Genomic DNA, 24,902 nt, shown 5'->3' with positions numbered 1-24,902 from the left:
CCAGGGGCTTTGGTCGGTGGAGGAGTCGCTCCATAGCATAAACTGGCTCGAGCTGCGGGCTGTCTTTCTGGCCCTAAGAGCCTTCACGCCCTTGGTGAAGGGAAGGAACATCTTAATGTGTACAGAACAACTTAATATCCATTCTGGGCCATCATGTAAATGGAATTTCCAGTGTTCAGGCAGATTGGCTAAGACGGCAGCAGATCCAGCCGGCAGAATGGGGCCTGCACCCTCAAGTATTTAGGTGGCTGACAGAGCGGCTGGGGTGTCCCCAGTTAGACTTGTCTGCATACCCTCAGAATGCCAAGATTCAGAGGTTTTACTCACGTTTCCCGATGTTGGGGGCAGAAGAGACGGATGCAGTGTCGGTGCCATGGCCTCCGTGTCTGCTGTATGCATTTCCTCCAGTGCCGCTACTCTCCCGTTGCCTCAGGCAGCTGCGGGGTTCCCAGGCATCCCTGATATTGATTGCGTCTTTTTGGCCCAGAGGGCCTTGGTTTTCCGAGATCGTCGACTTGACCGTAGGTCATATACTCAGTTTGCCAGACCATCCAGTTCTGCTGTGTCAAGGTCCGATTTACCATCCTTGTGTCTAGAAAGTGTTCAGCCAACAAGATTTACCAATCGACTTGGCGTAGTTTTCTACGCTGGACAGCAAAGCGCTCCCTGCAGCTGGACAAGTGCAGGTCGAGGGGATTACTAGGTTTTCTTCAGGATGGCCTTGCGCTTGGTCTGAAACCCAACACGCTTAAACGCCGGGCGGCGTGCTTGATCCAGATGTTGTTTCTTCATCAGCGTTTGTTCAGGCGTGGCACCCTCTTCTACGCAAGTTCTTGAGGGGGGCAGCTTTGCTGTCTCCTCTGGTCTGCCATCGTTTTCCATCATGGGATTTGCATATTGTGTTGTGGGGTCTGCAGTTTCCGCCATTTGAACCACTTTGATCTGTATCATTGCAGATTCTGTCCTGGAAGGTGGTCTTTTTAGTAGCTGTAACATCGGCCAGGAGGGTTTCTGAATCTCAGGCTCTGTCAGTTAAGAGTAATTTGTGTATTTTCTCTAAGGACTCTGTGAGACTTATCCCGGATCCTTCGTTTATCCCTAAGGTAAAGTCTCAGTTTAATCGTGAGGCGGACATTTAATTACCTTCTTTTTGTCCGGATGCTCGTCACCCTGCAGAGAAGGAGTGGCACCGGATGCTGGCTTTTCATAAGTCAGATGCTCTTTTTGTGGCCTTTAAGGCTTCTAAGATGGGATGCAAGGTCTCTTCAGCCATTATTGCTCGATGGGTCCGTTCATGCATTACGATGTTGTCTGAAGCCCAGAAACTTTCGGTGCCTGGTCAGATTACGGTGCACTCAACTACATCGGCAGCCACTTCCACTGTGTTATCTTCTCCAGCGTCCCATGAAGAGATTTGCAAGGCGGCTACTTGGTCGTTGCCTTTTACATTTTCAAGGCATTACAAGTTGGATGAACATGAAGCTGCCAGAGCGGCATTTGGTCGGAGGGTCCTGCAACAGGTCCTTCCGGGTCAGTAGCTCCAGCTTGGGTATTTTTCCCTCCCGTGGTTGGTGCTGTGGTATGTCCCAAGCTTGGGTGACCTCCTACACCAGCCGAGAAAGGTACATTGGCACTCACTGTGAAGGTGTCTTCTGGCTGGTGTAGAAGAGGTCACCCAAGGCCCACCTGGGTTGTGTTAGGCTGGAGCTGATGATCTGGTTGTAGGGGGGCAGTTTTTTCTGTCTTTCTCTGCATTATTGTTTGTATATTGTTGTATATTCTCTGTTGTGTTTCTGTGGTTTTCATTCCGTAGCTTGAGCTGTTTTAAGCACTGAGGAGATCCGCCCACATGCACTGGGTTAAGGATCTTCAAGTATTACTTCCTGCCTTTTGGAGCATGTGGGAGGGGATGTAATCCCAAGCTTGGGTGACCTCTTCTACACCAGCCAGAAGACACCTTCACGGTGAGTACCAATGTACCTGTCTGACCTCCTGGAAAGCCTCCGCCAGTCAGTGTAGTTATTCAGTGACATGGTCCAGTGGTGTGATTCTGTATAAAGGAGCTTCATATGTTCATCAAAAGCGTCCTGTGGCAGAGCACTGCTTTGCATGCACAAGGTCATAGGAACATAGGAAGCTGCCATATACTGAGTCAGACCATTGGCCCATCTAGCTCAGTATTGTCTGCACAGACTGGCAGCAGCTTCTCCAAGGTTGCAGGCAGGAGTCTCTCTCAGCCCTTTCTTGGAGATGCCAGGGAAGGAACTTGGAACCTAGATGCTCTTCCCAGAGTGGCTCCATCCCCTGAGGGGAATATCTTACAGTGTTCGCACTTCTAGTCTCTCATGCATATGCAGCCAGAGCAGACCCTGCTTAGCTAAGAGGACTAGTGATGCTTGCTACCATAAGACCAGGTTCATCTCTGGCTCCTCCAGGTATGGCTAGAAAAGACCTTGCCTGAACCCCTGTGAAGCTGCTGCCAGTCAGTGTAGACAGTACTGAGCTAGATGGACAGAAGGTCTGACTAGGCATAAGGCAGCTCCATCTGTCCTTTAGGGATTAGACAAAGCCCCTGCTTTGCATGCAGAAGGTCGCAGGTTCAACCCCTGGCATCTCCAGGCAGGGCTGGGCAAGACCGCGGCCTGAAACTCTGGACAGCTGTTGCAGCCAGTCAGTGTGGGTAACACTGAGTTAGATGAATCAGTAATAGGATGTAAACAGGCCTACTCAATGTAGGCCCCCCCCAACTGTTGTTGGACAACAACTCCCATCATCCCCAGCCACAGTAGCCAATAGCCAGGGATTATGGGAGTTGGAGGCCAACATCTGCAGGAGGGCCAAAGTTGAGCAGGCCTGATAGAAGAACAACATGTACTGTGCATGCCAAAGTTCTAAGAACAGAGTAACAGCCCTGCTGGATTACTCCCAAGGCCCATCCAGTCCAGCCTCCTGTTTTCCACAGTGGCCCACCAGATGCCTCTGAGAAGCCCACAGGTGAGGCATGCCCTCTCTCCTGCTGTTACTCCCCTGCAACTGGGATTTAGAGGCATCTTGCCTCTGAGGCCAGAGGTCCCTGGTATCTCCAGGTCAGGCTGCGAAAGACCACTGCCTGGAACTCAGGAGAGCTGCTAACCAGTCGAAGTAGACAATTCTGAGCTAGATGGACCACTGGTCTGACTCGGTAGAAGGCGGCTTCATATGTGATAAGCCTGGAAAAGATCTTGATGTGCTGCTACCAATCTGAATAGGCTCCACTGATCTGCTTCAGCACAGACAGTGCGCTACATTCACATACGATTACAGAAGGTGTTGCAACTGGACACTGATAGAGGAAAGGGTTATAGTACTTTTCTTTTAAAAAAAAGACTTGTTTGATGGCTGTATGTCTGTATGCAGATGTGCTTTTTATTTGTAAGTGGCTGACCCTTGTGTATAACTACAAGCTTATATATATATATATTTTAAAACAGAGAAAAATACATGTATACATATACACGTACACGTGCAGAAGAAACACAACCACAATCCAATTCTTACCAAACAAAATGTGTCTGAAAAACAGCAAGACTTCCCATCCAAGTTGACATTTCCATTAAACTTTTGCAGTTTTCTCTTTCCTCAGTGTCTCTTCTGCACGGATTCGCTCCACAGGTCACCTGTATGGTTGCCCTCCTATATAATCCAGCCTGATTATCAGGGGCAGCCCTTTCATGAGGCAAGCTGAGGTGGACTCGCCTCAGGCAGCAGATCATTGGATGACCACCAGCAGGGTGGCAACGTACCCCTATCACTGCCATTGGAGCAGCTCTTCGGGACTGATCTGAACAAGGAGAGAGGAGGCGGCTGTTGGCAACCTTCCCTCCTTCCTGCACCACTGTAAAAAATCTGCAGAGCCCCGTTTTGAACGGAGGCTGGTCCCAGTGGCGTAGTAATGTGGAGTGTGGCTCCGGGCAAAATTGGGGGCAGGCTCCATTGTTGTTACCAGCTGTGCCACAGGCCAGCCACTCCCATTCTACCTGACTGCTCGTATTGCTTCCCTTTTTGTTGCATTGCCGTTTAATGTCACTGCACTGGCGTGAGTTGGCACCATCATGTTACTAGACCACATTGCACAGCCAGCAAAGGGAGGCAGACTGGCAGTGAGTGGGTGGGCAGCCAGATGGCCTGCAGGAGTCACAAAGGTAGGCGGACCCCATGCCTCATGGCAGGAGGAGGCAGCAGGTAGCTCAGTGATCTTGGGGGTCCAGTTTCCGGATACCCTAAAAGGCAGAATGGGGGGAGGGCATGGGGGGGCAGGCTATTGGTGTCCCCCAAAGACCAACGGCCCCAGGACATTTGTTCTCTCCCCACCGGCTCAATTATACCTACAGGCCTGGCTGGCCCCGATTTGTTGTGGGGCAAAGCAGCATTTGGGGCCTTGCCTCAGGCACTGGAATACCTGGAGCTGCTCCTGCTTTTCGTCAACCCTTTTGCTCCAGTCTAAGCATTTCTGTCACTTCTCGGTCACAAGAACACCCTTCCGTTTAATAAGGAGGCAGAAGCCTCGTCGGTGGGTAAAGCTTCATTTACTCATACGTGCCCTTGAGCACTTACTGAGCCGAACTGAGAGGTAAAAATAACTAAATCACAATGGCCCTTGCTGAAAACATTCAGGCTTGTACCTACAGACAGCTCTCAGTTGGGGCTACAGCAAGTCCATCACTAATGAAGCCTTTGCATTCCCCTTCAGCTGCATTTTCAGTGGAGGAAATAACTGGCCCACCATCTGGTGGGCCACTGTGTGAAACAGGATGCTGGACTAGATGGGCCTTGGGCCTGATCCAGCAGGGCTGTTCTTATGTAACTGTCCAAACCTCTTCCGTGACTTAGGCCTTGCTAGTGGTTTATTTTCATTTATATGCAAAATCACAAAGGGTCTAACCAACACATGGTTTTTCCTATGCAGAGTCTTCCATGGCAATTTAGCGAGGAGTCAAACTGAACATGAGCTCAGACCCCGCCCAAAGCCCTGCTAACAGGGCAAGAGGCACATTTTATGGTGTCAGCAAATGTATCAGACAGAGCAAAACTGTCCCCATAGTGGCTGTTGCTGGTGTCTGTGGCCCTTGTGTTTCTTTTTACGTTTGTAAGCCTTTTTGGAACCCCTCTTATTCCTTCTTCCATATAAACAGCTTTGAGAACCCTTTTTGTTGAAAAGTGGTATGCAAAACAAAAAGAAGTCAGTTCAGAGAGGGATTTTCTCCCCAGTGAAAATCCCTAAAAACTCTTAGCTGTTTTGAACATGAACCGAATCCCTAAACACAAAAAGGGTTAACCTGTACAAAAGAAGCAGTTCAGTACATCAGACATTCAGCTTGCAACAGTAAGATAAATGAATGTTTTTCAGGTTTTGAGCCTGCTGTATATGTTTTGTTAAATACAATCTTTTAAAAATTTAAAAGTAAACTGCTTGAAAATTAATAATTTTCTCTCACGTTAACTAGTTGCTATTGTATTTGCTTCACAGAATTACTATTGTGCATACTGCAAGTAAGTATCACGTGCATACTTGCAATGCATGATATTATACTGAATGAACTGTGTCTGAACTAGTTGCCAAATCATTATGTAAAGTCTATTTATTTAAAATAGTTACATTCTGCCCCTCTGGCGCAATACTGCTCAAGGCGGCTCACAGCAACCATAAAAATCAGTATAAAATTAAAACCAGAACAGTAAGGCAGAGAAAACCAGTAGCAAATAAATAAATAACCAAATTGCAAATGAAAAGGTTAGTGACTGAACTGGCAAGTCTAAAAATATATATATAGCGATGAACCTGAAGGGCAGGATCTAAAACCAACAGGTTGAACTGGCAAGGAAGCAGATCTAGGCTAGACAGTAGGAAATGCTTCCTAACTGTAAGCCACTGGGACAGTGAAACAGTCTGCCTCGTTTAGGGATGTGCTTGAATCATTTTGGTGCCTCTTTGGAGAGGTACCAAAACAATTCGTCCTCCTGCTACTGAATCGGGGCAAGGGGTACTTTTAAAAAGGAGGTCCCTCCTTTTAAAAAAAGGTTTCCCTCCCCACTAGTGTTCCCTCTAACAGGGATTTCCAGATGTTGTTCACTACAACTCCCAGAACCCCCAGCTCCAATGGCCTTTGGCTGAGCATTATGGGAGTTGTAGTCAATAACATCTGGGAATTCCTGTTAGAGGGAACACTGCTCCCCACCCCCTGGGATATGCACAAAGCATGTTGTGCACATCCCTAGCCTCGTGCAGTGGTGGGCTCTCCTTTGCTGGAGATTTCAAAGAAAGGTTGGGCAGGCATCTGTTAGTAATGCTGTAGCAGTTTCTTCCACTGAGCACAGAGCTGGATTAGGTCCCTTCCAGTTCTAGCATTCAATGAGGTTATGAACTGAGCTTAATGACTGACATTCTGCATAGTGCAAAGCAGGCGGTTCTGAACCACCCATGCAGCTGCAGGCATGTAAACTGCAATGCCCGAGGTGTTGCACAAGAGTGCTCTTTCACCGAAACTTAAAGCTGCACAATTGCACTTGTGCAATCCTTCCATCAGAGAGAATGGTTCAAACTGCCCGTGTTGCATCGCACAGAACATCGACTGTTGGCTTTAAAGGAGGACAGAGAAATTCTCAACAGCTGCTCATCTTGATGGCTTATATGCTATCTCCAGGTTGAGTATGGCTCTGAGGACAAGCTGCAGGGAAGCAGAGGCAGGAGAGGTGGTCTGCCTTCATCTCCTGCTGATGGGCTGCCCAGAGGGATCCTGTGGGCCATTCTGAGAAACAGGATGCTGGACTAGATACATGGGCAAGGCTCTTCTAATGAGAACAAGACACAACATTTGTAATGGTTTCACTCCCTGGAACTTACAGATACTGGAGCACTTGCCACACTCCAGGAATATCTGCAGTTATATGAATTATTTTACATAATTTTCTCCACACGTGTTCCCTCCTGGGCACATGTATTTTATATTTTTTTCTTTTCTTTTGCTTTGGAGTGTGATTTCATGTGTTGTGTGTTTTACTTGATTTTTTAATGTGTTGTGAGCCACCCAGAGAACAATTTGTTATGGGGCAGCTAACAAATAACTATGATGATGATGATGATCAGGGCTGCAGAAATCCACTAGTCTACTAGTCTGTGACGAGTGAAAAATGATGCCTGACGAGTGAAAAAGGTCCTGATGAGTAATCTACCAATATAGCTTGACGAGTAAAATATTTTGTCTGGCTGATCAACTGAGCCAACATTTCTTCACCCCTGATGATGATGATTATTTAACAAGCCCCGATAGATCACAGAAGGTCTTGCTACAGTCCGAGCATTTATACATTCCCGGCCCCATGTGCGATCTCTGATGTGAAGTCAGGTGCGCGCTCTGCCCAAAGGTCTTGCCACACTCTGTGCATTTATAGGGCTTCTCCCCCGTGTGGATCCTCTTGTGCTTAAGAAGGCTCGACTGAGCCCGGAAGCTCTTGCTGCAGTCCGGGCACGTGTACGGTCTCTCCCCTGTGTGGATCCTTATGTGGGCACTCAGGCTTCCCCTGTGACTGAAGCTCTTTCCACATTCCAAGCATTTAAAGGGCTTCTCCCCAGTGTGGACCCGTCGATGCTGGATGAGGCTGGCTTTGTCGTAGAAGCTCTTGCTGCAGTCTGAGCAGCTGTGGGGTTTCTCCCCTGTGTGTATCCTCTGGTGCCTAATGAAGTTGGTGCTTTTGTTGAAGCTCTTTCCGCACACCAGGCATGCATATGGCTTCTCCCCCGTGTGGATCCTCTGGTGCTGGATCAAGCTCGACTTGTCGCACAAGCCCTTGCCACACTGGGAGCAACTGTACGCCTTGTCTCCCGTATGTAGCCGTTGGTGCCTGACAAAATTTGTGCTCTTGTTGAAGCTCCTCCCACAGTCCAGGCACTTGTACGGTTTCTCCCCTGTGTGGATTCTCTGGTGTTGAATAAAGCTCGATTTGTCGCAGAAGCTCTTGCCGCAGTACGAGCAGCTGTGTGCTTTCTCCCCTGAGTGCATTCGCTGGTGCCTAATGAAGTTGGCACTCTGGCTGAAGCTGCTTCCGCACTCCAGGCACTGGTGTGGTTTCTCCCCGGTGTGGATTCTCTGGTGCGACACCAGGGTCGTGCTGCGGTTGAAGCTTTTCCCACACTCCAAGCACTTATAAGGCTTATCCTCTTCCGGGAGAGTTCCACACACTGTAAGGTCTGTGTAGATGTGCCATTGGGCATTGAGATACTCACTCCTCTCCTTTTCTGTTTGTTTTCTTTGTTGGACTGAAAGTTCAGAGAAGTCCCCAGCCTGACAATCAACAGATTTCTCTCTCTTCTCTGCGTTGTTTCCCTCCTGCCTCTTTGGTCCATCTCGACCCTGGAAGTTCTCTTTCAGTTCTGCACATTTGAGTCTTTCTGATGCTATCCCTGGTGGTTCTCGCTTGGTCTCACTTTCCTGAACACCTGATAGAAGGAAGAGAAATCTGTTAAGAACCCAAGGGAGAAACAAAGCTTCTGATCATTATTTTCTATAAGGTGGGGAAGCAGAGCATCTGCTTTGCATGCAGAAGGCCCCAGGGTCAATTCCTGGCAGCATCTTCAGCTACTGCCAGTCAGTATAGACCACCGCTGCTCAACTTCGGACCTCCTGAAGATGTTGGCTTATAGATCCCATAATCCCTGGTTATTGGCCACTGTGGCTGGGGATTATGGGAGTTGTAGTCCGAAAACAGCTGGCGGGGGGGCCTAAGTGGAGCAGGCCTCATATAGACAATATTGAACCAGATGGACCAACAGTCTGACGCAGTGGAGCCCAGTTTTGTATATCCATCAGGCTTATTCATAGCTCAGTGACAGAGTCCCTGTTTTGTATGGAGAAGGTCCCAGGTTCAATCCTTGGCAGCATCTCAGGCAGGGCTGGGAAAGACCCCTGCCTGAAGCCCTGGAGAGCTGCTGCCGATCAGTGCAGACCAGGCCTGCTCAACTTAGGCCCCCCAGCTGCTTTTGAACTACAACTCCCATAATCAGCAGCCACAGTGGCCAATAGCCAGGGATTGTGGGAGTTGTAGGCCAACATCTGCAGGAGGGCTGAAGTTGAGCAGCCCTGGTGTCAGGGCCGGATTAAGGGCAACTGATGCCCTAAGCACAGCCCAACAATGGTGCCCCCACTCCATTGCTTAACTGACAAGACATTAAGACTCAAGCAAATTATTTACTTATACCTTAATATTTATTTAAATTTTAAAAAGTTTTCTTCTAGATTTTTTAAGGTAAAACAAAACAGTTCCACTGCCTATAATTTCTTATAAATAGCCGCAACAGAAGGAATGATTGAGAAAAATATTTCATCTTCAAGGTCAAACATCAGAACATATGACCATCTTTTACATGAAGTTCTATCAATATTTTGTACTGCTCTTTACAGTAATCTTTCGCAAATCAATGACTTTTTACTTCAGTCGCTCACCGAGCCAAAGAAATTTTTTTTTTAACAATGCAGAGTAAAGTCGAACACAGCAGATAAAAACAATTACAAAAAATCGACTAAAGTTGAGTGTGGCAGTGAAATTTAAGGTGGCAAAAGAAATGCAAGGTGACAATAAGGGAGGCAAAAAGAGAGTTTGAGGAACATTTATCTAAAAGTATCAAAGGGAATAACAAGAACTTCTTTAAATACATCAGAAGCAGGAAACCTGCCAGGGAGGCAGCTGGACCATTAGCCAATGAGGGAGTGAAAGAGATTATTAAGGAGGATATGGAGGTGGCAGAAAAGTTCAATGATTCTTTGTGTCAATCTTCATGGCAGAGGATGCAGAACATATACCTGTTCCTGAACCAGACTTCAGGGATGGAGGCCAAAGAACTGAGTCAGATAGAAGTGACAAGAGATGATGTTCAAAACTGTCTGGAAAAACTGAAAACTAACAAATCACCAGGGCTGGATGGCATCCATCCAAGAGTCCTCAAAGAAATCAAATGTGAAATTGCCAACCTCCTTGCCAAAATATATAATTTATCCCTGCAATCAGGCTCTGTACCAGAGGACTGGAAGGTAGCAAATGTAACACCGATTTTCAAAAAGGGATCCAGGGGTGATCCAGGAAATTACAGGCCACTAAGCTTAATGTCCGTTCCAGGCAAATTGATGGAAAGCATCCTCAAGGATAAAATTGTAAAGCACCTAGAAGAACAGGCCCTGCTGGGAGAGAACCAGCATGGCTTCTGCAAAGGTAGATCTTGCCTCACCAACCTTTTGGAGTTCTTTGAGAGTGTCAACAAGTATGTGGATCAAGGTGATCCAGTTGACATAGTATACCTGGACTTCCAAAAAGCTTTTGACAAAGTTCCTCATCAAAGTCTCCTGAGAAAACTTAGCAGTCATGGGATAAGGGGACAAGTACATTTGTGGATTGCAAACTGGTTGAAAGACAGAAAACAGAGGGTAGGTATAAATGGAGAGTTTTCACAATGGAGGGAAGTAAGAAGTGGGGTCCCCCAGGGATCTGTACTGGGACCGGTGCTTATTAATTTATTCATAAATGATCTAGAAGTAGGGGTAAGCAGCGAGGTGGCCAAATTTGCAGATGATACCAAACTCTTTCGGGTAGTGAAATCCAAAATGGATTGTGAGGAGCTCCAAAAGGATCTCTCCAAACTAAGGGTGTGGGTGACAAAATGGCAAATGCAGTTCAATGTTGGCAAGTGTAAAGTGATGCACATGGGACAAAAAACCCCAACTTCAAGTATACGCTGATGGGATCTGAGCTGTCGGTGACTGACCAAGAGAGGGATCATGGGGCCGTGGTGGACAGCTCATTGAAAGTGTTGACTCAATGTGTGGCACCTGTGAAAAAGGCCAATTCTATGCTAGCGATCATTAAGGGGGTTGAAAATAAAACTGCTAATATGATAATGCCCTTATACAAAATGATGATGTGGCCACACCTGGAGTACTGCGTACAATTCTGGTCACCACATCTAAAAAAGGACATTGTAGAACTGGGAAAGGTGCAGATGAGGGCAACCAAGATGATCAGGGGCCTAGAGCACCTTTCTTATGAGGCAAAGCTACAACACCTGGGGATATTTAGTTTAGAAAAAAGATGACTGCGGGGAGACATGATAGAGGTCTATAAAATTATGCATGGAGTGGACAAAGTGGATAGAGAGAAATTCTTCTCCCTCTCACATAACACTAGAAACAGGGGTCATCCCATGAAATTGATTGCCAGGAAATCTAGGACCAACAAACGGAAGTACTTTCTCACACAATGCATAATCAACATAATCAACAAGATGTGGTGACAGCCAACAATGTGGATGGCTTGAAAAGGGGTTTCGATAACTTCATGGAGGAGACGTCTATCAATGGCTACTAGTTGGAGGGTTAAAGGCCACCTCCAGCCTCAAAGCCAGGATGCCTCTGAGTACCAGTTGCAGGGGGATAACAGCAGGAGAGAGGGCATGCCCTCAACTCCTGCCTGTGGCTTCCAGCGGCATCTGGTGGGCCACTGTGTGAAACAGGATGCTGGACTAGATGGGCCTTGGGCCTGATCCAGTTCTTAAATTCACCCCTGGGTTGCACATTTTAAAAAGACCTCCTGAGACCGATGAGCATAGGTTTCTCCTTATTAGGAGGGAGATCTGATTGCACAACTCAAATGCCCTGGTGGGGCACTCATGCCTCTGAGTTCCAGTTGCAGGGGAGTAACAGCAGGAGAGGGGGAATGCCCTCACCTGTAGGCTTCCAGTGGCATCTAGTGGGCCACTGTGTCAAACAGGATGCTGGACTAGATGGGCCTTGGGCCTGATCCAGCAGGGCTGTTGTTATGTTCTTATATTCAGTGAAAGAGTTAAGGGCATGATAGTTAGGGGGGAAACTCTGTGGTGCCCGCCTTCCCTTGATGCCCTAAGCAAGTGCTTGTTTTGCCTTATGGTTAATACAGGGCTGCCTGATGCAGACAATACTGAACCAGACCAAACTTCTGACTCAGTAAAAGGCAGCTTCATGTATATGTGGATTTCATTTCCTTTGTCTGTACCTGTTTCCCACCCACCACTCTTTTCCCTGGACAGACCACCCTAGGGAGAAAGTGGTATATTCTGTCTGTCTATCTGTCCTTCCTGTCTTCACTGAGACTCTCAATTATAAATGTTTATAGTCTTTGTTCCCTGGAGAGGTACTGTTACCCATCTATGGTGTTTTTTTTAGTCTCAAAAATCTTGATTCTCATCACTGATTGGCAGCAAATGGCCAAGAGGTGGCGTTGTGAAACTGTGCGACAGCCAAGGATGTCATCTGGAGGATGCTGAAAGGAAAAGTGGGAAGAACTTCTATTTTAAATCCAAGTATTTCTCCATCTGGAAACACCCATACTCTCAAGACTCTGCTTGGAGTGTGCAGGTCTGATTTACTTATCCTTGAGGGACATTTTAAAGTTAAGAAAAAGAGGTAGGACCAACTGCGGGAGATCTCCCCTGTGGTGTCTTCCATATGGGAGGAGTGCTGGTCTTGTAGTAGCAAGCATGAACTGTCCCCTTTGCGAAGCAGGGTCTGCCCTGGTTTGCATTTGAATGGGAGACATGTGTGAGAACTGTAAGATATTCCCCTCAGGGGATGGGGTCACTCTGGGAAGAGTACCTTCATGCTTGCATGCAGAAGGTTCTAAGTTCCCTCCCTGGCGGCATCTCCAAGGTAGGGCTGAGAGAGATTCCTGCCTGCAACCTTGGAGAAGCCGCTGCCAGTCTGTGTAGACAGTACTGAGCTGGATAGACCAATGGTCTGACTCAGTATATGGCAGTTTCCTATGTTCCTATGAGACATGGGTTTGATGGCATCACCCCAGGACATGCTGTCCAAAAAGAAGAGGCAGCTAGGCAAATCTCCAAAGGGAAAAGGACATCCTTCATGCCAAAACTGAGAAGGTCCCGTCTCTCACGCGCATTCACTCACCTGCTCATGACAAAGAGAGCAGGGCCTCCAAGTCATATTTTAAAGTCCACGCAGGTTGATACAAAAGCAGGGAAGTCTTTGCCATCACCAGGCCTAAGACCATTTAGGGCACAGGTGGGCAAGCTGTGGCTCTGCAGCTGTTGGACTACAGCTCCCATCATCCTCAGCTGCAGTTTATTATGACTGGGGATGATGGATGTTGTAGATCCAACAACAGCTGGAAATCCTCAGCTTGCCCATCCCTAATCTAGGGCTTCAAAGACTAAATTCAGCACTTCAAATGGAACCCGGAAACAACTGAGCAGCCGATGAAGCTGAAATAAGTTCTTACCGAAGGCTTTCCCATAAGCTTGGCAGAAGTTTTGTTTCCTCCTTGCAGAAATTCCTGTCTGCACTGTGGCTTCACTGGGGGTCTTGTAACCTTCCCCACAAAAATGGGATTCGTACGCTTCTGCCACTGGGTGGGTTTCCTGCTGCTGCTCTGCCCTTTCCCGATCCAATGAGGTGGTTTCCTGCCCACAGCACTGGGAAAGGATCTTTGCGGCTTTCCATGTCGGCGCCCCGTGTCTCCCAACCAATTCGGAATCTGCAAGCAGATATGCCTCCCCTTCATCTCCAGTCATCCATCCTCTGCCTGCTGGAGACACAATGAAAGGATCCCAAACAAATGATTCCCTGGCCCCAGAGCAAAAGGGAACTTGGAAAGAGTGGGTAGAGCAAAATGCCTGTTCTCCTCACGCAGCGCTCTGTGGGGAAAGCAGCCCTGATGTTCTGCCAAATATCAGGGCTGTTCTCACAAACATTAATAGGGTGGGAGAGGCATCCTACCCTAGTTTGGGAGCTGTGCACAGTCCCGTGCAGTGTTCCCTCTAACAGAGATTCCCAGATGTTGTTGACTACAACTCCCATAATCTCCAAGTAAAAGCCATTGCAGCTAGGGATTCTGGGAGTTGTCGTCAACAACATCTGGGAATCCCTGTTAGAGGGAACACTGGTTCCATGTTCCAATTGTCTATGAGTAAAAAGCAAGAAGTGGGAGGAAGTGAGCGTCTGCTAAGTAGCGGTGGGATCAGAAGGCTTTCAGGGGCATAGTGAGCCCCATGGCAGCCTGTGTTCCCCCCATTGCCCTCCCCCACTGCTTGTATGTGGAGTGTGTTGCCCCCTGCCCAGAGATGAACCGAGGCAATTTTGGAGCCCCCTGCAGCAAATTAACTGCCCTGAGCCATTTTGGAAGGGTGGTATATCAATCAATCAATCAAATAAATTAAGCATCTTCCCACTACACACACACACACACACACAGAGAATTTTTAACATTCCCCCTGCTGAATAATGAGAATCACCACTTTAAAAAGACGCCTCTTTGCTCAGTTATTTTTATTTTATTTTTATTTAGTTAGCAGGGCACCTAGTCAACAAGACAGAACTCACAAGCATCTGAATGTTCCTTTATATAAATAAGTGTAGCATTGCCCAGTATTGGCTTGTATCCTGGAATGCATCCCTCACCACTGGGTGAGTGACTGTAATGTCACAGAATGTACTCAAACATTCTACCCAAGAAGGAGTGTGCAAATGAAAAACTTACGGGCATGGCCAGAGGACACATGATACAGTTACTCTGTTGAAGCTAAGCAGGTTGAGGTCTGGTCAGTGCCTCGATGACTACCTGGGAACCTCATTTACATTACCTCAGATTGCATGATGGAAGAAAACAGGATATAAGTGCATGATAAAGAAAAACAAAACAAAGAAACAAGCAGAACTAATGGAGCCTACTTTTCTTTTCATTTAACATGGTGCCTTTTACCTAGGACCCCCTCACACATACTGTGAATTTAGTTTGTTTTTGTCAGCACATGGGTTGCGAAGAAGCATTGCCTATACATTGAAGATCCTCCATCTTGAAACAACATGGCAGAGCAGGGAAGAAAAAAAAAAGCCTTCAGGGTCCCCCAGGCCAGGACCCTTCCCACATGCTGTGAATTTGGTTTGTATCACACTGTAAATGCAAAACTATTAACTTTTAATTAGAATTGGTGGCCTTGTTTTGTTTGAATTTCTGCTTTGTTTTACCATATTAAATTTGTCTTACCATATTACCATGAGAACCAGCGTGGTGTAGTGGTTACAGTGCCGGACTAGGACCGGGGAGACCTGAGTTCAAATCCCCATTCAGCCATGATACTAGCTGGGTGACTTTGGGCCAGTCACTTCTCTCTCAGCCTAGCCTACTTCACAGGGTTGTTGTGAAAGAGAAACTCAAGTATGTAGTACACCGCTCTGGGCTCCTTGGAGGAAGAGCGCGATATAAATGTAATAATAATAATAATATTTTACCCGAACACATGGCAATTCTATATTTAAGACAAGTCCCTTCAAAAATAGAAATTAAATACAGTTTATACCTGTATTTACCCAAAAGAAAGAGGACTCTTTAATTTAAGATGGCCCCCTGATTTCTAACGTCGAAGAAGTTGGAAAAAACTTAAGTGTTGGATTCAGGTAAACATAGTATGCTTGTTGTAAACCGTCCAGAGTTTGTTGTAAACCATCCAAGGGTGGTACACAAATATACTTACTTAAAATAAAATAAAAGTTATTAGACACACATACAGGATGATTTCCAGTGTTCCCTGTAAAAGGAATTCCCAGATGTTGTTGACTACAACTCCTATGATGCCTAGCCAAAGGCCATTGCAACTGGGGGTGTTGGGAGTTGTGGTGAACAACATCTGGGAATCCCTGTTAGAGGGAACACTGGTGATTTCCTAAGCTTTTTTAAAACTTAGGCTGCAGTAGGCCAAGAATGCCAAAAGCTATGCCCTCTAGGCTCATCATTTACAGCAGGGGTTCTCAAACAATGGGTGGGACCATTGTGGCTGGGGTTGATGGGAGTTGTAGTCCAACAAGCATCTGGGGACCCAAATTTGAGAACTCCTGGTTTCCAGAACACAAAAATACATCACCCTACTTACTCCAGTGGCTGGTCTTCCCATCATCCTCTTCCTGCTTGGTTTCCACACACAGCTGCCTCTGCTCCATGTCAGATGGAGCTTGGCCTACTTCAGAGGAACACGCAGCTGCCTCTGCAGATGCTGCCTATAAGAGCCGAGAGAGAGAGAGAGAGACTTTCAGGGCGGAACAGTGATCTTCATTCTTTTCCAAGCAGGGGCCACTTTAGCAAAGACGCCTTCAGTGCGAGAGCCATTTCCCACTGTGCCGATCTCCACACAGTTCTGCGCATTTCTCTGTGCTGGGGAGCAGTGTTCCCTCTAAGGCGTGCGCACATGCACGCGCACACAGCCTTTTTGATGTCCACTCAGTTAATTTCAGATCCCCCTCAGGTTGAATCAGGAAGGCCCCACTCTGAATGCACATCTGCACACACATTGTCTTGATACTGTTGCCCAGAACAAAACTCATTCTGCACACAGAGAAAAAAACAGAGAAAACACTGCTGGGGAGGCCTTTTAGGAGAGACGGAGCCCTCTCTAAAGAGCTCTAGGAGAGCACTGGGAAGGGCTACACTTCCCAGAACTCTGTACTAGAGATGAGCACGGAACTGGGCAGGGGAAGTTCAGAGGCGAGGGGGGTTTGACTTTAAGGGCGGGGGAGAGTGCACTTACCCCTCCCTCCGCTCCCCTCCCCACCGCTGGCACTCCGTTTGCAAAGGAACCTTCGGGGCAGCAGTGTACCTCCCTGCTGCCCCATTGCCTCCTTGGTCCCTATGTCAGCGGAAGTACCTGACACGCCTGTGCGCGCTCAAGAGTGTGACATGCGCGCTCATGCGTCGATGCGTCGGGTACTTCCGCTGACTTAGGGACCGAGGAGGCAATGGGGAGGCAGGGAGGGATGCTGTCGCCCCGACGGTCCCTTTGCAAATGGAGCGCCGGTGGGGGGAAGGCATGGGGGGGGTAAGTGCACCCTCCCCCACCCTTAAAGTCAACCCCCCCTCGCCTTTGAACCGGTTCATTGTTCGAACTGGTTCGGAGGCCCATAAAGGGCCTCCAAATCAGTTCCGTGCACATCCCTACCTTGCACACCCCATCTTGAAGGGCAAGATGGTACAGGGGCTCAAGAGGCCTCCATTTCCTTAAAGGAGCCCTTAGCTCTGGGCAAAATGCAGTACTGTACGATGAGAATGTTTATCTCCACAATACACAATTGATCAAGGAGCTACACTTAGGGTTAGGGTCATTGGCCCTCACACAACATAATTTTATTTACTTATTTATTTAACACAGTTATATACCGCCCAAAATGCAAGTCTCTAAATGAAGTACACTGGGGTAAAGCAAGAGGATTAGGAGGAGGAATGTGAGGAGTCATCAATCATCTGCAGTAATGGGAAGGCTCTGAGGAAGGACTACTAGGCCTCACTTAGAGCAACTGCTGGGAGGGTGGGCCTTTCCTAATGAGGGGGAAATCCCTGGGAAATCAAAACAGAAGGACCAATCCAGAGGACTGGGAGGGAACGACACGCTCAGCCACCAGCAGAAAAAGAGAAAGCTTTGTTCTGTTTGTTTGTTCTGTCCCAAGAGTGCTCTGAGGAAGCAGCTGGCTGAGAAGCTGCTGAGGAAATGGGAAAACCAGAGCCTGGAGGCTGGACACAGCAGGAAGACCCCCTACCTGTGGGTAATAAGATAGGGACCAGTTCATTTAGACGTGTGAGGGAAATTGTCTTCCTTTATTGTGCTGCTTGAATCTGAGTTGCCTGGTTAGTGAAAACGTTTCTCTCTCTCTTGCAATCTGCTCTGTGAAAAGACCTATTTCCTTTAATCTGATAATAATCCCTTGTTGATGAAGTGTGCTACTCTTCATTTTGGGTCATATATTTAGTTAGATGCCGCTGGTGGCCCAGTGAATGCTCAGCCCCTTCCAGGGAGGATTTTGCCACACACACACACACACCCCCGAAATATTCTATGGAGAGTGGGCTTTTCCACTTCAAAATCAAGTGGACGGTAGCAGCCTATGTGAATCTCTTACAGACAAGGATTCACCCCAGTGAACTCCCCCATCCTCCTCTGACTCTGGTAGGAGCTATGACATTGTCTGATTCTGTTCCCCAACCCTGAGAATCTTTAGAAATAGAGAAACAAAAGTTCTGACCTTCCTTTGGAGGCCAGATTAAATAACAAACCCAAATCAGTATGACTTGCTTGCAGCAGACCCAGAAGGACCGAGTTTGGCAAGCCAGAATCCCTGACAATGTCTGATTCAGATGTCACACAAAATCATGGTGGTGGTTTTATGTGACGACTGCAAACCTTGGGCTAACGCACCGCCACTCAGCTCCTCTTAGCATGCGAAGTGAAGGCACGTTCAACTTCCATTCATGGATTAAAACAAACTGATTTGCCACAATGCCCAGCAGATCCAAGCTTATTCAAACCACAGTTCCATGGAACTGGGTCCCTGATATGAGGGCACGTGATACAGCTTCTGTGCTAAAGCTAAGCGGGTCTACGTCTGGTCAGCATATGAACGGCTGACTGCCTAGGAATTCCATATACAGTACTGCCCTGAGTTCCGTGGCAAAGGAAAGATGGCACACAACTACATAAATCTCACAACTTTGCTAGCTTGTCTTAAATTCTAAAAGGCTTAGTTTCTTCCAAGTGAGAGTTGAATAAATTTGGTGATGGGGCCATACTTAGTGGTGAAGCACTGGCTTTGCATACAGAAGGTTCAATCCCTGGCATTTCCAGGTAGGACTTGGAACAACCCCTGTCTGAAACCATGGAGAGCTGCTGCCAGACCATACTGAGCTAGATGGATCAAGGGTCTGACTCGGTATACAGTAGCTTCCTATAGTCCTATGTCCACAGTTTGGAACAAGCTGGGATTTCTCAGGTTCAGATGGACCATCACAGAATCACAGGATTGTAGAGATGGAGGGAACCTTGGAGGTCTTCTTCTAGTCCAACCCCATACTCGGTACAGGAATTTGCTGCATTATTTATTGCCACCCAATAAAAACCTCCACTGCATCCCTGGAAGCTGGCCTTTGAGCTGTCAGTCTGAACACCTCCAGCAAAGGAGAGCCCACCACTGCACAAACCAATCTGTTCCACTGTCCAACAGCTATTACAGTTAGGAAATCTGTTTAACATCTAGCAGAAAACTGTTTCCTCGTACCTATTTATACCTATTTATTCTGAAGGGAAACTATTTCCTTCAACCTACTTATTCTAGCCCTGCCCTCAGGAGCAATAGAGAACAAGTCTGCTCCTCCTCCTATATAATAGCCCTTCAAATATTAGAAGTGATATCTTCCATTACACTTCTCTTCCGCAGGCTAGACATCCCCAGTTCCTTTCTCTCCATCCCAGCTTGTTCTAAACCAGGGCTGGGCAATCTTGGCCCTCCAGCTGTTGTTGAACTCCCATCTGTAGTGTTGTTGGTTAATCCATTCCTTGATCCAGGCCAGCTTTTGAATGGGGCTTTAGTTACTTGTATTGCAGTTCTGGAGTAGAGGCAGGGCTAAGAAATAGCCAGCAGCAAGAGCACTGAAAAGCAGTGCCTCTCTGTACATCTATATACAAAAAATTCTCTAAGGTGTACCCATCACTAATCCCATGCATGACAGCTCTTGTGAGAGCTCACGAGCAGCTGCCCGGATAGCGATGGGGGAGGAGGTGGCGGCAGCTGGCCTGCCAGTGGTTGGGCAAAGAAAACAGTAGCGAGTGGTGGTGGGCAACTGGCCGGCCAAAGAAGGCAGTGGATGGGGGGGAAGAAGACGACGGTGGCGGGGAAGAAGACAGCCGGCCGGCGGGGAGGATGGTGGGTGGGTGAGGAAGGATACAGCGAGCAAGTAGGTGGGAGAAGAAGGTGGCAGGCGGGGGGGGGGGGTGGAGAAGCAGCAGTGAGGTGGGTGGTGGAAGAAAGCGGCGGCAGCAAACTAGAGGCACAGATGCTCTGCGCCTGGCCCAGCTAGTAATATTTTTATTTATTTATTTATTTATTCATTCGATTTCTATACTGCCCTTCCAGAAATGGCTCAGAGCGGTTTACACAGAGAAATAATAAATAAATAAGCTGGATCCGTCCCCGAACGGCTCACATTCTAAAAAGAAACATAAGATAGACACCAGCAACAGTCACTAGAGGTCCTGTGCTGGGGCTGGATAGGGCCAGTTACTCTCCCCCTGCTAATGTCGTAAATCTGTTAGCTCGGCTAAGTGAAAGGAAAACACAGAGAAAGGAATGAAAATAGCGAAGGACAACAGAAGCAAGGAATTAACAGAACAAAGCAGGCAAGCATAAACAAGGCAAACTAGAACGCAGACAAAGTTTTTGGAATCTAAATAGCACACTGTCTGCGGCCAGCAAGAGTTGCAAACAGCATCTGAGTAAGAGGAGACTGTTAAATATATATGGCTCAAGAGAACTAGCAGCCAATCAGGCTTCCCTGAGTCAGCACTTTGGCTTCCTCTCTTGTGATGTCCTACGCCTGCGTGATTGCCACTGAGCTTGCCTCTTGAGATGCCTTCTCAAGACAGGTGATATCCCAGGCTCCTCCCCATCAGAAATCATGTCTGGCAGCTGTTGCGAATCCTCAGCTCCAGAGTCTAGTCTCCCTGCCAAGTCCTGTTGCTGTGCCTCTGAACCCTCACGAGCAGGCGAATCCTCCTGCTCTGACTCTTCTGAGTCAGAAGTCTGAGCCATGACAGCTAAATAAAGAGAACCACCATGTTAAAAGGTGCTTCTTTGCCAAGTTAGCAGGGATTATCTAACCATTAATATTGCTGATTCCACTCCACTGCCTTGCCCTTGCATACTACAACTCTCCACCCACCCCCTGGATTTTACACCATCATCCCCAGCCATAATTTATGGTGGGATGGAAGTTGTAGTTCAGCAACAGCTGGATGGCTGAGATGGCGCACCCCTGTTCTAAACCATAGACAGAAGGTGGAAACATCCTCCTCTGCCCATCCCAAATTGAACAATGGTTCTTGAGATGCACACAAGCACCAGAATGGATGGTGCTCACCTGCCTGCCTCGTCTCTCAGCGGCTTGTTGTTTCAAGAGGAAATCCTCAGCCAGGAGCACTGCCTGTGTGCAGGTCTCTGGGCTGCATTCCCTGACCCAGCTCTGGATCTCTGCGGGTAGGACAGTCAGGAACTGTTCCAGGATCAGAAGCTCCAGGATCTGCTCCTTTGTCTGTTTCTTTACTCTTAGCCACCCATGGCAAAGTTCTCGGAGTCGGCTGTAAGTCCCTCTTGGGCCCTCGGCTTCTTGATAGCAGAAATGCCTGAAGTGCTGGCGCTGCTTTTCACTGCTGATGGCATCACTTTGCAAAATGGCTGCCTTCACTTTCCCATAATCCTCTCTGTCGCTGGCCTGCAGGCTGCTGAAGGCGTGCTCTGCCTCGCCACTCAAAGCTGGCAAGAGTCGGGTCACCCACTCTTCCTTAGGCCACTGGCAAGCTTCAGCCACTTGCTCAAAGCAGGCCAAGAAGGCCTTCGTGTCATCCCATGGTGAAGGTTGCTTGGGCAATGGTGAGGTATCCCAGCCTGAATGAGGGGGCGCCACTGTCCTTAGGAACTCCTGCCACTGGACCTCCCAGCGCTGGGCCAATCCTTCTTCAGGTTCCTCTTTCACCTGATGTGGAGTTGTCCTTCTGAGGGATCCACCAGTGCTCCCAGAATGCATTGCTTCAGGAGCTTTACTCCCTTGCTCCATATCCATCCTGGGTTTGTGACTAACAGTGTTGGGGAGGACACGAGGGACTTTTTCTGTACCTTCTGACCTCTCCTCTAAGACAGGGTCTGTACGGACTTGCTGTTCTATTTTCATTCTTGTGCGACCTCACAAAGACAGTGCTGCACCATAAAAAATTCTAGTGTATACCACTATGATCTAAACAGACATGCTGAGCCTGGGAGGGAAGGAAAGAGATGGGGGAAAAATATTATTATTAAAGTGTTTATATACTGCTTTCCAGCAAAATGTTCTCAAAGTGGTATACATAGCAAAGGAATGAAGAAAATGGTTCCCTGTCCCAAAAGGGATCATAGTCTGAACATACACACACGTCACTGAGGAGATACTATGCTGAGGTGAATAGGGCCAGTTCTCCCCCTGATAAATATGAGAGCCACCATTTTGAAAGGTGCCTCTCAGGGGCATAACTATAACAGGGCAAGGGGAGACTGTTGTCTTGGGGCCCCCTGCCTCGCCCCCCCCGAGACATGTCTCCCCCACCCAACGCCAGCCCGAGCTTCCTTGAATATATATATTTTAATTTTTAGAGGAAGGCATTTTAAAATTTTGTCTCTGGGCCCACTCCAACCTTGTTATGCCCCTGGTGCCTCTTTGCCCATTTAGCAGTGTTGTTGCCCAAACTGTGTGCCACAAGATGATCTGATTTTTCCCTGTCCCAGAGAGGCTCACAGTCAAAGAAGAAATCCAAGGGAGACAGCAGCAAAAGCCATGGAGGAATGCTATGCTGGGCACCATAAAAACAGTTGCTCTTCCCCTGCAAGAACACTACCACTTTTAAAGGGCATCTTTCCCCAGTTAGCAGGGAATGAGAGTGTAGTGATCAGCCTCCCCTCCCTCTAAAGAGTTAATCGGAAGTGAATCCTTGTCTTGACTGACAGGCTGGTGAACTCCAGGGATCAGCCAATCAGACCACCAGGTGGCTTAGACCTAGAGAGCTGTTGCCAGAAAGAAGGGAGTTATTTGTTAGAGAAGAAGCTTGGCTGGAGGTGCTGAGGAGGACAGCCCCCATGGTGGTTGGCTGCAGGAGAATAACTCTGCAGATCCTTGAAAGACAGGAGGGCAGGAAGCTTGAATTATCATCAGGCATTTGGTGAGTTCAAGCCAGGGCTTATTATGGCTTCGGGAAGTTTCATCTAGGGAAAAGTTTGTTTAGTCAGACTTTGTGTTAGGGCTGTTATATTTTTCTTTGGTGTGTGCGCTTTTGCATATTCCTGATACTGTTCTATTATTGTTTACCTGTTACATAATTAAAATAAGAAACACTAGCCTATGCCCATCGTACCTAGGGCATTGCAAAAGACTCCATAAACATTTAAGCATGCCTAGGATAACCTATTTTTGTAACCTAAGTACTTGAGTGTATATAAGAAAGCTAGAAGCCTCAGACAGAATCAGTCTGCAGTAGCTGAATAAAACTGTTTTTTCAGTTAGTTGCTTTTTACAAACCTCTCCAAATTGGTTTTTAACTCTGGAAAAAGGGGGGGGGGTGCGAGGGGGAGATTTCTCTGATGCAAGCACATCCTCAAATGTTCAGCAGCTATCAGTTTTCTCACCACATGTAGGCTTGCACGTGGAAGATTGTTGTACTTGTCCAAGAGCCAAATTAAGAGGTTTCCCCCCCTGGGTTATCCCACCCCAAGCCCAGAGAGTTTCTGTAGACAAAAGGAGAGGTGGTGGAAGCATTTTGAACCCACCGCTAATATAGAACAGTTTTAGGAGAAGCCTAGCCAAGCAGCTCAGCAGGGATGATTCAGCATTTCTTTCCCTCACGTGAGCTTGCTCTGAGACAAGGTTAACTGGCTCCCCTGCTAACTTGGCAAAGAGGCACCTTTTTAACATGGTGATTCTCTTTATTTAGCAGGGGGAAAGTAACTGGCCCTATCCACCCCCAGCAAAGTACCTCCAGTGACTGTTTCTGGTGTCTGTCTTATGTTTCTTTTTAGATTGTGAGCCCTTTGGGGACAGGGATCCATCTTATTTATTTATTATTTCTCTGTGTAAACCGCTTTGGAAACTCTTGTTGAGAAGCGGTATATAAATATTTGTTGTTGTTAATCTGCTACAGAGACGCAACTGACCCAGATAAATATTCAACCCCTGTAAGGCTGGTATAATTTATTTTTGACAATACTGGCTATATAGTATGGATAAACAAATAATATGTACATCTGAATGATTATTTATAGTGGACAGCATCCAGACTAGTTAGTCATGTGTAAGTGCCATTGAAACAAGTTAGTCATGATTAACTTCAGTCTCATTAATTTCAATGGGACGTAGTCTGGAAGGACAGCATCCAAACTATCTTAGTCGTGACTAAGTCTCCGGATCATTTAAAATGGGACCAGGGAACCCAGATTCTTTACAGATGCTCTGCCCTCGGCCCAGCTAGTTAATAATAATCCACACCAGTGCGGTAACCACACTTTGGACGCTGTGGGTTCTGAACCTTGGGTCCCCAGTTGTTGTTGGACTACAATTCCCATAATCCCCAGCCACTCCCCCCCCCCCAATATAAACATTACATTGCTTCCTTGCCAGATCTATGATAAGCCTTTGAGTATTTTATATCTATATCTATATGCTTCTGGGGTGCCTCAGAATTTGTTGCAAGGGCCCTCGCCACGCACAACACACACCAGCTCTGAATGGAGAAAGTCTGACTCTCTCATCTGGCTGGGCAAAAAAGGGTACCCGGTTGACTACCGGACTGCAGCGCTTCCTTCTTGCCTACCAGGGCTCCCCACCACTACCCTTCAGACGTGCACAAGCCTCCTTTTCACTCACCGGGATGCTCCAAGACCACGCAATAGCTTCTGCAAGAATTAATTTCCAGCCCCAACGCAGTTGTCAATCCGTGGGGGGTGGAGATTCAAACGGGAGCCAGTTTCCAGGGGGAAGCAGAAGCAAGAATGTGCCAGTGGCAGTGTGGGTCTCTCCTTTTTAGGACTTGTGGTTCTCTTGGGCCCCGTCACTGCCAGTTCTTGTCGGGCCTAGATCCACAAAAAAAATCCTCTAGTTTATCTTGGGTGCTTCATCCCTGGTCCCGTTTCTAACGGGGGAGAACTCGCTCTTGGTTATGTGTTTGCCACACACACAAAAAAACCCACCTCCGCCTCCCCTTTCACAGAAGAGGCGAGATAGGGGGCTGGTCTGCCTGCCAGGGAATTCTGGGAGTTGTAGTTCCTGCTTGAACTACAATT

General features: G+C 47.5%; 1 protein-coding gene across 2 annotated transcripts; it reads right to left on the bottom strand.

Annotated features, from left to right (window-relative positions):
- Nucleotides 1-3,385: 3,385 nt before the first annotated feature.
- LOC128342592 (zinc finger protein 436-like) lies at nucleotides 3,386-24,818 on the bottom strand. Of its 2 annotated transcripts, XM_053290042.1 has the most exons (5): nucleotides 24,487-24,818; nucleotides 20,965-21,853; nucleotides 15,941-16,064; nucleotides 13,294-13,599; nucleotides 3,386-8,473 (listed from the first exon to the last, which is right to left on the bottom strand). In XM_053290042.1, exons 2-5 carry the CDS (start codon nucleotides 21,769-21,771, stop codon nucleotides 7,287-7,289), a joined length of 2,424 nt encoding a protein of 807 aa, XP_053146017.1. In that variant the 5' UTR covers nucleotides 21,772-21,853; nucleotides 24,487-24,818; the 3' UTR covers nucleotides 3,386-7,286. The 2 variants fall into 2 exon arrangements, with proteins under 2 accessions (XP_053146017.1, XP_053146018.1); XM_053290043.1 differs by lacking the exon at nucleotides 13,294-13,599.
- Between the last annotated feature and the right edge of the window lie 84 nt (nucleotides 24,819-24,902).

This window comes from Hemicordylus capensis, chromosome 2, assembly GCF_027244095.1.
Source record: "Hemicordylus capensis ecotype Gifberg chromosome 2, rHemCap1.1.pri, whole genome shotgun sequence".
NCBI lineage: Eukaryota > Metazoa > Chordata > Lepidosauria > Squamata > Cordylidae > Hemicordylus > Hemicordylus capensis.
This window is presented reverse-complemented; position numbering and strand designations above follow the sequence as displayed.

Bases quoted from the DNA above. Each gene is read 5' to 3' on its own strand.
- LOC128342592 (XM_053290042.1), bottom strand. From the start codon at position 21,771: ATGAAAATAGAACAGCAAGTCCGTACAGACCCTGTCTTAGAGGAGAGG. The intron at 13,600-15,940 runs GTAAGTAGGGTG...TTGTGTCTCCAG, and splicing joins TGGGAAGACCAGCCACTGGA to CAGGCAGAGGATGGATGACT. The intron at 8,474-13,293 runs GTAAGAACTTAT...TCCTTCTATCAG, and splicing joins AGCTTATGGGAAAGCCTTCG to GTGTTCAGGAAAGTGAGACC.